The sequence below is a fragment of the Schistocerca gregaria genome, chromosome 2 (genome assembly GCF_023897955.1).
Source record: "Schistocerca gregaria isolate iqSchGreg1 chromosome 2, iqSchGreg1.2, whole genome shotgun sequence".
Classification (NCBI taxonomy): Eukaryota; Metazoa; Arthropoda; class Insecta; order Orthoptera; family Acrididae; genus Schistocerca; species Schistocerca gregaria.
Window position 1 is genome coordinate 544,221,611 of NC_064921.1, and position 17,359 is coordinate 544,238,969.

Here is a 17,359-nt window from a genome sequence, read left to right on the forward strand (position 1 = left end):
AACAGGAAGAAACTTTAATAACTGGTACAATGGGATGTACCCTCTGCCATACACTTCATGGTGGTTTGCAGAGTATAGATGTACATGTAGATGAAATGACCTGGATTTATTGGAATATCTGTATTCTAATCATCAGTACTAAGATGGAATAGTTTTATGGAGGAGGGAGGAGGAGAAGATTACCGTTTAAACTCCCGTCGACAACGAGGTCATTAGAGATGGAACACAAGCTCGGATTAGGGAAGGATGGGGAAGGAAATCGGCCATTCCCTTTCTAAGGAACCATCCCGGCATTTGCCTGAAGTGATTTAGGGAAATCACGGGAAACCTAAATCAGGATGGCCGGACGCGGGATTGAACCGTCATCCTCCCGAATGCGAGTCCAGTGTGCTAACCACTGCGCCACCTCACTTGATTTTTATGGAGGAGGAACATCTGATAAGAATTATTAACATTCAACAATAGTATGTTCCCTTTCTTTCATCAGCACACCTCCCAGCAAAAGCAAAATGAAACTTCCTGGCAGATTAAAACTTTGTGCTGGATGTTTGCCGGACCGAGACTTGAACTTTGGACCTTTGCCTTTCGCAGGCAAGTGTCTACCAACTGAGCTATCCAAGCACAACTCACGACCCATCCTCACAGGTTTATTTCTGCCAGTATCTCATATCCTACCTTCCAAACTTCACAGAAGCTCTCCTGCAAACCTTGCAGAACTAACACTCCTAGAAGAAAGGGTATTGCAGAGACATGGCTTTGTCACAGCTTAGCCAAGGTAGGAGATGAGGTACTGGTGAAAGTAAAGCTGTGAGGACAGGTTGTGAGTCGTGCTTGGGTAGCTCAGTTGGTAGAGCACTAGCCTGTGAAAGGCAAAGGTCCTAAGTTTGACTCTCAGTCCAGCACACAGTTTTAATATGCCAGGAAGTTTCATACCGGTGCACACTCCATTGCAGAGCAAAAATTTCATTCTGGAAGTGCAATATGGTATTTACATCCATCCTTGCTGCAAATAACAAATGCACGTAAATAAATCAGAAAACTCGCACATTAATTTTGATCAACCAGTCTACTGAAAGGATTCAGGTGTGGTAGCAGATGTTTTACTTCCAAACTAAGCAATGTCATTATGAGATTAGAAGGTTTCCATCTGTTGATGTCTTTTATGGGTGCAATTGTGACAATTATGGCTGTGAGTGAATTGAGAGAACTTTTCTACATGATTTACACTGGAAACAGTATCGATAAGATACTAGGACTGTTTGGGCACACATCCTCACACCGGCTGTTTGGCTGGTTTAAGCACTGAATGCCTAGATTCGACTGAAGGAGAGTTTCCTGCACTGGACAGAGTTATCATTATTCAAAGAGTTTCATGTTGTGACTGTCAAATTGTCAGAAACATTGTTGAAAACTGAAAATGGCGGTGCTTCAGCTATGGATTAGCATGTAACCCTGTGAAATAACTTCATTAAAACTGAATGTATGGGAGACTGGAACCTGCACATCAAATTTATCAAAGTAATGATTCCTTACTTTCATGAAGGTGGCCATTTTAAGTACCCTAAGAGTGTAAATGTGTAGTACCAGGACATGATCAGTGTGAAAGACAAAATGGATATTGAGGAATTGTCATAAGCTCACAGGTGAAGGCTACTTCAATACAAGATGTACTCAAAAACACTTAGGGTGTAGTCCCTTAGCATTTTTTGATGGGCATCCCAGTGACGTCTGCTACCAAAGCACCAGAACAACCTCAGCAGGCTTTACTGCACCCATCCACAAAATTCATCTTCTCCACAACAATAGCCATTACAGTGTCAGAATAAAAAGTATTATCCAACAAAAGGAACTTCATTTCAATGCTGATGATTGAAATGGTAGTAAAGGGAATTTTGGTTAAGCAGGCAATAGACTATTCTGATGTAATGAAAGTAAACACCAGTAAAGGCTGCTGACTTTGATAGTGTCACCATCACTGGTGAATATGTGGGTACCCTGGTGCTGAGAACAGCATTATCCTCTTCTCAAAACTACATTTTCCAGAAGAATGGGAGCGATAATGTCCTCTATATACTTTACTTGTCAACATCATGCAAATACACAGGATAGTCTTCTCCTTCATGCAGTAAATGAGTGTGACACTACTTCGAACTCTTTTTGCACAATGGAAGAAGACAGCCACCACCATTTATAAGGACAACCCTTTTCTATCTGAAATAGTTGGTGTTTTCAGAACACCAGATGTAAAAGCACACAATATTTAAGCAGATAAAAGGATTCTTGTAACACTGTACAGTGAAAATATGAACAAAAATACACTGGACTATGCTCATGGCCAAATAGTTCTCTAAATATACAGTAAAACCCAAAATTTACTTTTCAAGGCTATCATCTTCATGAGATGCCTTCTTCTACCATTCTTTTATGTCTGTCTATAAGTGCAGACTTGGGTGGATAATAAAAAGATTCTGTCAGTTTGGGGGTGGATGCTAACAAGAAAACAGATGATTCCCATAACAATGAAAAATGCAGCTTCAGACTCTTTACTGAGAGCCAGTTGTTGCAAATATACAAAGAGCTTTGCACAGAACCCTGCAGCTGGAAAAAAAACTAGGATTCCGATGCTCTGTCACTTGCAAATGTTGTGCCCATGCAAGTGAGTGTCTGCCTGAACCAGACCCCAATGAGAAGGCTGATGAGGGTATTAAGATGAAGGGAGAACTCTAATCGATAAGATCATTGCTGACGAGGAAGAAACTGAGCCCAGCTTGACTTGCCACCTGGAACAAAAAGACTATGGCATACACTTTTTTGTATTATTCTGTATTCTGCTACATGTTTTTCACTCATAGAAACTCCTGTTCTGTATGCAAAAACTAGGCTGGTATGAAATGTCATTGTACATAACAAAAAAATTGTGTTCTCCATCTACTTATACACCTGTATTGAATGAATATCCCACTGAAGACTGGAAGAGAGGAGTGGGAAGGGGAGTGATATTCAGTCATTCAGTGTTGACAATTAGAATGTTAAGACCTGTACTCTTTAGAGGTATTCAGTGATCTGATAGTTCTGCAGTTCCTTTGAAGCTCTGAACAGGGGGGCTGAGAATATTTTTACTCAGTATTTAAATAGGAAATTTAACATTCTTAAGAAAGATCCTAGGGTTTTCTGTTATAGGATGCAAGGGAAAAGTATATACAGAAAACCTGGAAAAATGCTAAAATTTCATTGTTTTGTGTCTCCCTCAGAGTTAGCACAGAGTTTGCAATGACAACAACTTTTATTCAAGACTTCAGATCATTTTATACAGCATACTAAAAAATTCTGAAAATGCAATTTTCGAAAGGTTTATTGTACCTGCCAGCTTGACTACACGGGATAACAGTTATCAATACAAACTAAAGTACATTGTCTGACATAGACAACAACACATATCACATCACGTCAATTCTGTAAGATGATTTTACATGTCATTCAAATACACCACTTTTTTTTACTTTCAGTTAAATATACAACTGACATCAAGACATATATGTTGGGGCACTACTACTTTTTCCCTGTCTAGCTGCTGTAGAAAACTTGCCCATCCTTTGTTATGACTTAATATGACTGTATTATGAGGACATCCTGAACAATGCTTAGACACGATCTCACAGACATCTGTGTCTAAGCATTGGGAGACTCCCAATGTGAAATAGCTATAAGACTTAAACAGGTAACACTTGATGGATGCATTTGATACTTTTTTCCAGTTGTGTTTACCTCAGTATCATGAGGGTATAGGAATCATGTAGCACAAAATAGAGTATTGATCTGTTTCTCTGTCTATCTAGAATCCTAAATTTTGTATACAGTAACTTTCCGTTGTGTATTTAAACCCTCCATATTATCTGTTTTATTCACAGTGTTGTATAAAAACAAGAAAGGCAATAAAAGACTTTGTAAAAACTACAGAGGAATAACCCTCATGAGTCATACAGCCAAGATTTTTGAAAGAATTTTACTAAATCAAATAAGTGAAAAGATAGAAAAGGAGCTCAGTGAAGAACAGCATGGGTTTAGGAAAGGAAGGAGCACGATTGACCTGATATTTTCTATCCGTCAACTGATGGAAAAAAGTTGGGAGTATAACAAAAGGGTGATAATGGTTTTTATAGATATAGAAAAGGCATATGACTCAGTTGAGAGGGAAAGACTCTGGGAAGAACTGAAGAAGATAGATATAGAAGATGGTACATTAATGTTATAAAGACAATGTACAGAGGCCACAATTGTAGAATTAGAACACCATTGGGGAACTCTGAATACTTCGAAATAAGACAAGGACTTAAGCAAGGAAGTATTCTATCTCCTGCACATTTTAATGTTGTGATGGAGGGAATGAATAGGGCAGTTAAAGATAAAGTAAAAGAAAAAGACAAAACGATGATTTTTGCAGATGATATGGTAATATGGGGTGATAAAGAGGTAGATGTACAGTTACAGCTTGATGCGTGGAAGGAAATAATGAAAAGGTATGGATTAAAAATAAATAAAGATAAGAGTGAAGTAATGGTATTTGGAACAGAGAAAGGAATCAATGGAAATATTACCTTGAATAGAGAACCCCTCCAAGTGGTTGAAAGTTTCACTTATTTAGGGAGTGAAATATCTAGGGATGGAAGAATAACTAACGAAATTAATAGGAGGTTACAGAAGGGAGGCAATTTCTACCAAACAATAAAACATCTGATTTGGAATAATGAGGTTTCAGAAAGAGCAAAACTCCTTATGTATAAGAATTATTACATCTCTATTGTCACCTATGGTGAAGAAACATGGACAATGACAGAAAGGGACTGGAGCAGACTGCAAGCAGGGGAAATGAAATTTCTCAGAGCAGTTAAGGGAAAAACAAGAATGGACAGAGTAAGGAATGTAGAGATTAGAAAGGATCTCAAACAAGAAAGTATGAGAGAAGAAATTGAAAGAAAGAGATTAAGATGGTATGGGCATGTTAAGAGGATGCATGGGCAGAGACTCCCCAAAATTATGGAAGAACTAAAGATGGGTGGAAAAGACCTAGAGGGCGCCCAAGAACACGGTGGAAAGTGGGAGTGAGAATATCTGTTGAAAGGAGAGGTGTGACCTGGCAGCAAGTGGAGGAAGAAAGTGGTGGGAGGACCGAGCCAAATGGAGAGGACTTGTCAGCACCCAGACCCGGCAGTAGCTGGAGCGGGATTCGGATATAGATAGATAGTATAAAACACCTCAAACAAATGTTCCAAAAACACAAAGCAATTATACCGAACAATAGACAGAACCATTCAAAGGGAATTTTTTGCAAGTTCCCCCCGTCTAGCAGAGAAACTACTTAATTGAAAATAAAAACAAGTCAAAAGGACCATGCTTGGTATCAGCTGGAGTGATCTATGAAAAGCTCAAAACCATATTAAATAACAACAGAAAAGGTGTCAAACTGCAAAAAACTACATGGGAAGTCAAAATGAAATTAAAAGGAACCAACTGTCACTAACTGAGGAAGCCTTTCAAAATAATGCTATCAGGAACTTCCATTAAAACTTCTGAAAAAAAAACCTCCAGACTTACCAACCATCTCAACTGTGCTTAAGAAATGAAAATCGAGAAATTACATGTACATGCATGCTCCGCAAGCCACCTTATCGTGTATGGTGGAGGGCACATTGCACCACTACTAGTCAATTCCCTTCTTGTTCCCCTCCAACAGAGCAAGGTAAAAATGACTTTCAATACATCATAATATGAGCTATAATTTCTCTTATCTTTTTGGTCCTTATGTGAAATGTACGTTCATGGCAGCAGAAAAATTCTGCAGTCAGCTTCAACTACCAGTTCTCTAAATTTTGTCAACAGTGTTCCTCAAAAAGAACATTGTCTTCCCTCCATGGATTCCTATTTTAGTTACCATGGCATCTCCATAACACTTGCATGTTGAATGAACCAACCAGTAAAACGTCTAGCAATCTGCCTTTGAATTGCTTCATGGGGATCCCAAACACTTAGGAAGTATTTAAGAATGGGCCATTCTTGTTCTATGTGTGATCTCCTTTACAGATAATCCACACTTTGATAAAATTCCCCCAATAAACTGAAGTCCATTATTTGACTTTCCTACTATTACCTTTACATGCTTGTTTCATTTCACATCATTCTGCAATGTTACACCTAGACATTTAACTGACATGACTGTGTCAAGCAGTGCATTACTAATGCTGATTGGGATGTTTCAGTATTATTTTTCCTACTCATCTGCATTAACTTACATGTTTTTACATTTAGAGTTAGCTGCTATTCATCACACCACCTAGAAATTTTGTCTAAGTCATCTTGCATCCTCCTACAGCCAGTCAATGATGACACCTTCCTGTAAACCACAGCATCATCAGCAAACAAACAACTGCAGACTGCCTTTCTGTACACCACAGCATCATCAGCAAACAGCCACAGATTGCTCTTACCCCATCTGTCAGATCATTTATGAACGTAGAGAATAATATCAGTCCTATCACACTTCCAATGGGCAATCCTGATGATATGCTTGTCTCTGATGAAAATCCACCGTCAAGAACAACATATTGGGCTCTATTACTTAAGAAGTCTTCAAGCCTCTCACATTTCTGAGAACCTACTCCAAATGCTAGTATCTTCGCTAACAAACCTCAGTGGGTCACAATGTCAAATGCTTTTCAGAAATCTAGGAATATGGAATCTGCCTGTTGTCCTTCATCCATAGTTTGTAGGATATCATGTGAGAAAGGGCAAACCAAGTTTCACACAAGTGGTGCTTTCTAAATCCATGTTGATTTGTGGACAAAAGATTTTGTATCTCTACAAAATTTATTAATTCAGACTGAGAATGTGTTTCAGAATTCTGCAGCAACTGATGATAAGGATATTGCTTTGTAATTTGCAGATCTGTTATTTTACCATTTGTATATAAAGGAGTCACCTGCACTGCTTTCCAAGGTGCTTGGGACTTTACACTGGATAAGAAATTCATAATAAATGCAAGCTACATAATGGGCCAATGCAATAGAGAACTTTTTGTAAAGCCGAATTGCAGTTCCAATCAGACCTGGCAACGTATTTGTTTTCAACTCTTTCAGTTGTTTCTCTATACCAGGAACGTGTATTACTACGTCCTCCATACGGATATCTATGCAATGGTCCAACAACAGTATGTTTGTACAATCCTTCTGTGTGAATGATTCCTTAAATGCAAAATTTAAAACTTGAGCTTTCCTTTTGCTATCCTCTACTGTCATCCCAAACTAGTCGATGAGTAACTAGATAGAAACCTTCACTCTGCTTAGTGATTCCACATAGGTCCAAAATTTTTTTTGCATTCTCCGCCAGATCTTTTGTTAAGATATGATGGTGGTAGTTTATGCTTTGCATATCAGTCTTTTTACAGACACACAAATCTTTTCCAACATTTGGCTGTCATCATTTGCACACCCTCTTTTTAACCAAGAGCAATTTCTAATTTTCATTATAAAACCATGATGGATCTGTTCCATACTTAATGCACTTATTCTGCACATACTTCTCCAGAGCACAATTTACAATCTCTTTACATTTTGCCCATAACTCCTATACATTCATCATACTGGAACTAAATGATGTCCATTCTCAGTCTAAATGGTTTGCTGACAACTGCTTATCTACTCGTTCTATCAAAAATACTCTCCAAGCCTTGTAGAGTGATTTATTAACTTTAGCGACCATTGATGCTATGGTGACATCATGATCACTAATCCCTGTCTCCATATTGACACCATCAATAAGGTCATGCCTATTTGTAGCTACAAGGTTTAAAATATTTACATTGTGTGTGGGTAGTCTAACTATCTTTTCAAGACAGGTTTGGAAAATGTATTCAAAATTACCTCACAAAACTGCCTGTCCGTACCCCCTACAATGAATCCATAGACTCCACATCTATACCCAATAAATCAATATCATCTCCATCTGACATATGGGTATTTCTGCACTTCTGAGCATGGACATTCTTTCAATGACTGTAAAATTGTCATGGCCAAATTGGGTAGCCAGTTAAGACATTAGACAGTTAGTCTGATTTCACCTAGACCTGACAGTCACACTCAAATACAAACTCAACAGAGAAAATATCTTTATCAACTGCAATGAACATTCTCCCTCCTATGGCATCTCATCTGTCTTTCCAATATACATTCCATGACTCACTAAACATTTCATAGATTTTTACGCTGGTTTTCAATCAGCCCACAGTTCCGTGAATAATCTGACTGCAACCAGTTTTGTGGAGGGCAGTAAATTTGGGACTTTGTTATGAATACTTTGACAATCTACTGATATAAAATTCTGGCAGTTGATGAGTCTTTACTTTGCATGTTATCTAATTTCACTATCTATGAAATTAACTCAGAACAATATAGCATCACTTCTTGAAAAAAAGTAATGTAATTCAACTTATCAATATGTAACTACAATGGAACCGCTATAGATGCTTATAGAATTGTATAAGGAAAAGATTTCTTTGTTTCACATTCTTGTCTCCTTCTTTATGTTCCTGGTCTTGTTGTTTCTGATGTCCTATCTGATGACCACATAGAGATCACATTTGATAAATAATTACTATAATTATCTGTAGCATTATTATCAATTTTGTCAAATATATATGCAATTATTTATGGTAGAATGTTTTTTTTGTTGGTAGCAAAACGTACCTAATCTGACCCATAATCATCATTTACGTAATAATTAAATGTTACCCTGGCCATTTTGTCTAAGTTAATTGTTGTAGCGATGCCATTAATGATAAAATGATAAAAATGCTTTTAATAGTCATTCCTTGCAAGAAGTATTAAAGATAATAATCTTAATAATTACAGAATGGCATCTTGTAATATTTTCCATTTCATTTTTTAGGCCAGAGGTACAGTTTTATGAATAATAATTTTTGTTAATGTATACACTGCCATTGCACATAGGCAGCTATACTGGAGCATGAAGCCTCACAGAAAAAGAAATAATTAAGCAGTTTATTTAACTGGTTTATCACATAACACAACAGAAAGATTTTTTTTTAATCCATTGTGAGTAAGATGGATGTCTTCACACTGGAATACGTATGATATTTCTGGTGATAGCACCCCGAGAAAAAATTAGCCATGTCCTTTAACCAACATAAAAGAGAATTTTTAACAAAACATTTTCATTTCCAATTATCAGAATTTCTAGAAAGAAATACAGGATGCACTTACACAAACTGAGACCATCTGCCAGAATGGATGAAATCTAGAATATCATTAAAGATTTAAAGAATGATAAGGCCCTACAGGGAAGATTCAGTAACAGCTGAAAGATAGAAAATTGCATGTGCTGGAACAGCCAAGAAGATACACAGAGTCTTTCAAAAAGTCTGGGAAATAGAAGCTACACTGAAAGATTGGAAAACAGCATTAATTCATTCAGTCCACACAAAAGAGAGATAAAATGGACCCCAAAAGTTGTACAGCAATTTGCCTCATTCCAGTGACTTACAAAGTTCTTTCGAAATCGGTCTGGAAAGCCAACTGGGCCAGCAATTCAAATGGTTCAAATGGCTCTGAGCACTATGGGACTTAACATCTATGGTCATCAGTCCCCTAGAACTTAGAACTACTTAAACCTAACTAACCACAGAACACCCAGCCATCACGAGGCAGAGAAAATCCCTGACCCCACCGGGAATCGAACCCAGGAACCCGGGCATGGGAAGCGAGTTCTCAGTGTCTCTCTAGTTTGGTAGCTAAAAATTTAATGAGCTTAGAAATTGCTTTAAGAAATAAAGTAACAGACTACTGTTGTGAAACTATAAAAAAAAGAGTAGCATGACAAAATAAGACCAATATGAGCAGCATAGCAGAGCAAATAAGACCATTTACTTCTATAATAAAGGAACATTTACAAGCAATACTATGCTTGATATTAAGTAAAAGAAGAACTTCATCTGTTCATTACTATTGCCCATTCTAGTAGTGGTCTGAATATGTAACAAAAACTGGTGCTATCACATGCAATTACTATATCAGACAAGTGTTCCACTGAGTATTACAGTTACTTTTGGTTATGCCAAGTCAAGTTCTATGGCTTGTGACACAAGAGAAACCCTAAGCTTGTCTACCAACTTTGCTTGTATGTGCTTATAAAGCACATGAACTATCAGTTATTGCAGAACATGGTAACTCACCTTGGTGGTTTACCGAGTAGTCTTCTCTTCCCTTCCATCTGGATCTGTACCTTTACAAGGTCTGTAGGGCTAGCGACAAATTGTGCCAATGCTCCAGATGTGACACCACTAATGGCTGATTTCCTTTAAACAAATCATACAAATAATGGAAGAAATATAAAAAAAAGCATATTAAGTAGGATATAACTTTTGGGGGAAAACACAGTAACAGATGAAAGTAAATACTGAACATATTACTTCAGAATTCAATATTTTTCTTGGAGTCACTATACTATAAATAAAAGAAGGAAAAATTTTGGGAAACATGAGTCTTCCTGGTTTATACATATATGAATCTCTAATCTTCCCTAAGTCATATCAAGACTTCTCTACACTAAATACTGAAGTTTACAACTATGAAACAACAAATACATATTATTTTCATATAATGGAAAGTCTAGGTTGGAATCTATCCTTTCCATAATTGATGACTTTTTTTAAAGTCATTCACACAAAAGCCTTGTACCAGAAAAGTTTACTGCACCTTCGAAAACCTCTGTTCAGTGCCATGCTTACCTGACATCATTATTTTTTTCAAAAATGGACATCAGTTTTAACAACATTAACATATAAAATGTTTTCTGTCAACCATTTGTAGACTTACTTGGTTATTCTCTTGACCCTGTCTGATATGCTTTAGTTTAGCCTTTAATCTTAGGTTAACTTGCTTGTGTCCAAGAACAAGTTAATGTGATATACAAAATTTGATGTTTCCATAATTTTGAATATGATTTTGTTCCTGTGACATAGTCTATAATTATGACCTTGAATTTCTGTCATGAAAATAAATGTCCACCCGTTTATAGGGGATGACAATTAATGGAAAAAAACTGCTTTTGTGTCCCTTGTATAATTTTACAGCCTACACAATCATAGGCCTTGGTCAAGTCGCAACACTCCTTGTACATCTCTGACTCTTCTTTTCTGAGGTCATATTACACTTTCCTTACAAAGAATCCTTCACTGAAGCCAAATAGAGAGAAAACAGACAAATTATTCTTAATCAAGACCATTAGTTTTCTGTTGACAGCTAGTTTTCTATTTAAGGAAATAAACACTGAAAGAAATAACATATATTTGCAATTACTGATTATTTGGTTAATTCCATTTCTATTGAGAACTGCTGCTTCTGCATATTTTGATCTGTCCAGCAATATGCCTTGAGCCACTTGTGGATTACAAAGATAGCAAAAGTGGGAGACAGTGTCCCGTCAAATCAGCATAAGATTCCCTGCTAAAATCATGTTGGAGCTGGAAGGATTATTTTTTTCCCACAACATCATGAATTTTTGCTTGGTGTGAGACTCTAATGTATCCATGTTTGGCAGTTTGAAATTAGTTCCTATCACTGTTCCCATGTTGCTGTTATAAGTAATCACCAAGGTTAGTGAACAGTGACTTTAATATGTTTTCATTTCTGCACTACTATTGTCTTGGTACTGAAACTTATTAATGTCACTTTATTATTTATTTCTTGTTTAATAATGCTCCAGGTTATTGTTATCTTAGGATTAGTTATTTTATTTATTTTTTTTACAAGAAGAAAATGGAGAAATTTGTCGTAATTTTTCAATTCTTGATTAGAACATATTCTCTGAACAAAAATGAGCTCTCTCCACCTATTACAAGACACTTTAATTCCACATGTTTATTTATGCCTTCATCTACTTCTGTCCAGTCTTACCATTAACTGTTTCCAGGATGCACAGGATTCAGAGCGCTATAAAATTTTGTATAAGAGGGAAATAAATTCCTATTCTTCATAAATCTCTTTCTGTTCATCTTTCTATAAATTATTTATGTAAAGAATTTTCTTTCTGTTATCTAAAACTAATTGGGACCACATTTACTGGTCAATAAAATTCTTCTGGGTATGTGACTGCACTGTCACTGTATAAACATTTTGGCCGCTGTCACAAATGGCCTTTCAGTATTTTTGCTAATTTATTGTTGATAACAAGTTCATTATGATAAGGCAATTCACTGTGTATTGTTTTAAATGCAAAATCTGAAAGTAATTAAATCTAAAATTATGCTCTAGGACCTCCTAAAATCAGTTGGAACTTTAATATAAAATTATTGCCAAGTAACATGAAGAAAAACACCAGCTGTCCAACTGATTCAAGAAACTAAAATAATTGCCATTATCAGTATATATGCAATCAATATCCCTAGTTTGTATGTTTCTGCATTTAAAGAGCTACAGAATGCAGTATCAACTAGAATCTACAGTCAAAGATTTAAACTACATTTTTCTGTATATAGCCACAGTCCATTTCTTTCCACAAGTTTTCATCCATTTTAGTGTATCAGGCAAGTTTCATAATTATGATGTGATGTCCTCATGAGAATAACATCTCTTATTTTGTATTATTGGTATGAGACCGACCCCCAGACTCCGATGATATAGTTGCTGAACAGTTCAGAGAAAATTTGAGTCTCGTAACAAATAAATACCCCACTCATATGGTTATAGTTGGTGGGGACTTCAACCTTCCCTCGATATGTAGGCAAAAATACTTGTTTAAAACTGGTGGTAGACAGAAAACATCTTCAGAGATTGTCCTAAATGCTTTCTCCAAACATTATTTCAAGCAGTTAGTCCACGAACCCACGCGAATTGTAAATGGTTGCGAAAGCACACTTGACCTCTTACCCACAAACAATGCAGACCTGATAGAGAGCATCATGACTGATACAGGGATTAGTGATCACAAGGTCACTGTAGCTAGGCTCAATACTGTTTCTTCCAAATCCACAAACACAAAATAATTTTATTTAAAAAAGTGGGTAAAGTGTCACTAGAAGCCTTCCTAAGATACAATCTCCATTCCTTCCGAACTGACTAAGCAAATGTAGATGAGATGTGGCTCCAATTCAGAGATATAGTAGCAACAGCAATTGAGAGATTCATACCTCATAAATTGGTAAGAGATGGAACTGATCCCCTGTGGTACACAAAAAATGTCCGAACGCTGCTGCAGAGGCAACGGAAAAAGCATGCGAAGTTCAGAAGAACGCAAAATCCCGAAGATTGGCTAAAATTTACAGACGCACGAAATTTGGCACGGACTTCAATGCGAGATGCCTTTAATAGGTTACACAACGAAACATTGACTCAAAATTTGGTTGAAAATCCGAAGGAATTCTGGTTGTATGTAAAGTACACAAGCAGCAAGACGCAGTCAATACCTTTGCTGCGCAATGACTTGGTACTGTTACCGACGACTGTGCCGCTAAAGCAGAGTTATTGAATGCAGTTTTCCGAAATTCCTTCACCAGGGAAGACGAATGGAATATTCCAGAATTTGAAACATGAACAGTTGCTAGCATGAGTTTCTTAGAAGTAGATACCTTAGGGGTTGCGAAGCAACTCAAATTGCTTGATATGGGCAAGCCTTCAGGTACAGATTGTATACCGATTAGGTTCCTTTCAGATTACACTGATACAATAGCTCCCTACTTAGCAATCATATACAACCGCTCGCTCACCAATAGATCTGTACCTACTGATTGGAAAATTGCGCAGGTCGCACCAGTGTTTAAGAAGGGTATTAGGAGTAATCCATCGAACCACAGACCTATATCATTGACGTTGGTTTGCAGTAGGTTTTTGGAGCATATACTGTATTAAAACATTATGAATCACAGAATGAGATTTTCACTCTGCACCAGAGTGTGCACTGATATGAAACTTCCTGGCAGATTAAAACTGTGTGCCCGACCGAGACTCGAACTCGGGACCTTTGCCTATCGTGGGCAAGTGCTCTACAAACTGGCAGAAGTAAAGCTGTGAGTACCGGGCGTGAGTCGTGCTTCAGTATCTCAGTTGGTAGAGCACTTGCCCACGAAAGGCAAAGGTCCCGAGTTCAAGTCTCGGTCGGGCACACAGTTTTAATCTGCCAGGAAGTTTCATTATGAATCACCTCAAAGGGAATGATCTATTGATACGTAATCAGCATGGTTTCAGAAAACATCGTTCTTGTGCAATACAGCTAGCTCTTTATTTGCACGAAGTAATGGCCACTATCGACAGGGGATCTCAAGTTGATTCCATATTTCTAGATTTCCGGAAAGCTTTTGACACCATTCCTCACAAGCGACTTCTAATCAAGGTGTGGGCCTATTGGGTATCGTCTCAGTTGTGCGACTGGATTCGTGATTTCCTGTCAGGAAGGTCACAGTTCATAGTAATACATGGCAAATCATCGATTAAAACTGAAGTGATATCAGGTGTTCCCCAGGGAAGCATCCTGGGACCTCTGCTGTTCCTGATCTATATAAATGACCTGGGTGACAATCTGAGCAGTTCTCTTAAGTTGTTCGCAGATGAAGCTGTAATGTACCATCTAATAAGGTCATCCAAAGACCAGTATCAGTTGCAAAGTGATTTAGAAAAGATTGCTGTATGGTGTGGCAGGTGGCAGTTGATGGTAAATAACAAAAAGTGTGAGGTGATCCACATGAGTTCCAAAAAGAAATCCGTTGGAATTTGATTACTCGATAAATACTACAATTCTCAAGGCTGTCAATTCAACTAAGAACCTGGGTGTTAACATTATGAACAACTTCAGTTGGAAAGACCACATAGATAATATTGTGGGGAAGGTGAGCCAAAGGTTGCATTTCATTGGCAGGACACTTAGAAGATGCAACAAGTCCACTAAAGAGACAGCTTGCACTACACTCATTCGTCCTCTGTTAGAATATTGCTGCGCGGTGTGGGATCCTTACCAGGTGGGACTGATGAAAGACATCGAAAGGGTGCAAAAAAGGGCAGCTCATTTTGTATTATCACGTAATAGGGGAGAGAGTGTGGCAGATATGATATGCGAGTTGGGATGGAAGTCATTAAAGCAAAGACATTTTTCGGCGCGGCGAGATCTATTTATGAAATTTCAGTCACCAACTTTCTCTTCCGAATGCGAAAATATTTTGTTGACCCCAACCTACATAGGTAGGAATGATCATCAAAATAGAATAAGAGAAATCAAAGCTCGAACAGAAAGGTTTAGGTGTTTGTTTTTCCCGCACGCTGTTCGGGAGTGGAATGGTAGAGAGATAGTATGATTGTGGTTCGACGAACCCTCTGCCAAGCACTTAAAATGTGAATTGCAGAGTAGTTATGTGGATGTAGAAGAGAGAATTTCGCCAAAATGAGAATTCACTGAAGACAACTATAAAATTATGAGGCAGAAGTTCTGGCCATTTCCTACCTTCAGGAGGCAAAACAGCAGTACAGCTGACAGGCATATATAAAAATACATGAAACAACCCTAGCTCTTGGAGAGGCAGTTTCTTTCTCAGTGAGGAGACAGGAATAGGTTGGAAAAGTTTAAAAAGTAAGAGCAGATCACTTAGACCACAGGATGAAAGGAATTCACACGTTGGGAGGATGGTTGAAGACAGACGAAAGTGGGTGGGGGGGGGTGGGGGCAGTCAGAAAGAATAGGAAGCCAAACGCAGCCCTAGCTGTCCAATACCACTATATGAAGTCTTCCACAAAAGACGGCAACCATTTCGTACAAACAAATCAACCGGACTGTTATTGGAATCACAATGGCCCATCCCATGCCAATCTTTTCATGGGCACATTCAAGAGACATCTGTCAAGACCCAGAAGCTGGGTATTGTTAAATTCCATCCTGGATTTAACATGTTTTCAAAATATTTTCAAATCATGGCACTGAAGTGGGACATGGGCACCAGTCCAGTATTCACCCAGTTGGATGTGGGGAAACCACCTACAAACAACATCCACGTTGGCCGGTACTGTGGCTCTTATCGTGAGTCCATCAGACAAATTTGATCTGGAGATGGCACACCTCTATGAATCCCAGTTGCAGTATGCTCATAAATCCTACAATATCAGAGGCAGAGCAACTTCTGAAACCATGCATGTTGTTTATCACTTGCCTTGTGTCCATTGTACATCATTTTACACAGGAATGACTATCACTAAAATGGTTGAGTGCATGGTGACATTAGAGCCATCTGCCAAGGGGACACCCATTACGTATTTGCTGAACATGTTCTATAGCATGACAGGTGAAATGAGTGTCTGCTACACTGCATGTGCTATTTGGATCCTCCCATGCAACACTAGTTTCCATGAGCTCTGGAAATGGGAACATGCCCTGCAGTACATCCTTGATCCCAACACCCTTATGGACTTAACCTCTGTTAACACATTTTCCTTTTCTTCATTATCATCATGTTTGAATCATATTTCCACATGCTTTTGCCTGCATGCACATATTTTTAGAGGTCTTTTCTGTTATCCAACACCCCTCACAACTACCAAATGCCTTCATGTGCACATTTCTCATGTCATTTCCCTTTTCCCCAATGCCATCAGTGTCACAATGGTCCCCGGCTCCATTTTTCTGCACCAGTCCCGAAAAGCATCCCTTTCCTTGCCTAAAACCCAGTACCACATCCTGTTCCTTAAATGCTACCTAAATAAAGGAACCCCCCCACCCCCCAACTGCCAAACCATGCAAGGCCCTGGCTCTCACAAACTCGGTACGGCAAAAACATGTCTCCATTCACAGGCAACTCAGAAACACCCATGCTCCTTCTGCAAGAAACTGCTGCTGTGCAATTCCCACTACATATATCACATCTCTGAAATTTAATCCCTTGTTTTCCATTACCTGGAAGAGCATTCCAGACACCACCTCCATATGTTACCAAACCTGCTGACCCAACTGCCACCTTGGGGCGCCACTATCCATGCCCCTATCCTACTCACTGTATTTCTCCTCATCAACCTCTCATAACACTAAGACCCTGCCTAGCAGACCTTTTCAATTTGCCACATCCCTCCAAACTCTCTACTGACACTCCACATGCAGACCCAAACAATTCCAGGACACTGATGTTAACTTTTCCACCAAAATCCTCAGCCCACAGAAGTTTCAGTTCCATCCAAAGACCTCAGATTTAGCCTTGCACTCAAATTTAACCTTGCTGGGCTTATCCAAGACCTATTCTTCTTCTCTCAACCCCTGCAATGGAAACACATCTTTCCCACCAATGCCTTCAATCAAAGGCAAACTAATTCCAACAATAAATCCC

The 17,359-nt window shown here is 38.3% G+C and overlaps 1 protein-coding gene across 1 annotated transcript in view; it reads right to left on the reverse strand.

Annotated features, from left to right (window-relative positions):
- Window positions 1-17,359, reverse strand: part of LOC126331644 (mitochondrial uncoupling protein 4) — a 427,006-nt gene that overhangs the window by 137,968 nt on the left and 271,679 nt on the right. The window contains exon 5 of the mRNA XM_049996509.1: window positions 10,241-10,363. Coding sequence (XP_049852466.1) covers window positions 10,241-10,363 — 123 coding nt within the window. The remainder of the gene's footprint in view (window positions 1-10,240; window positions 10,364-17,359) is intronic.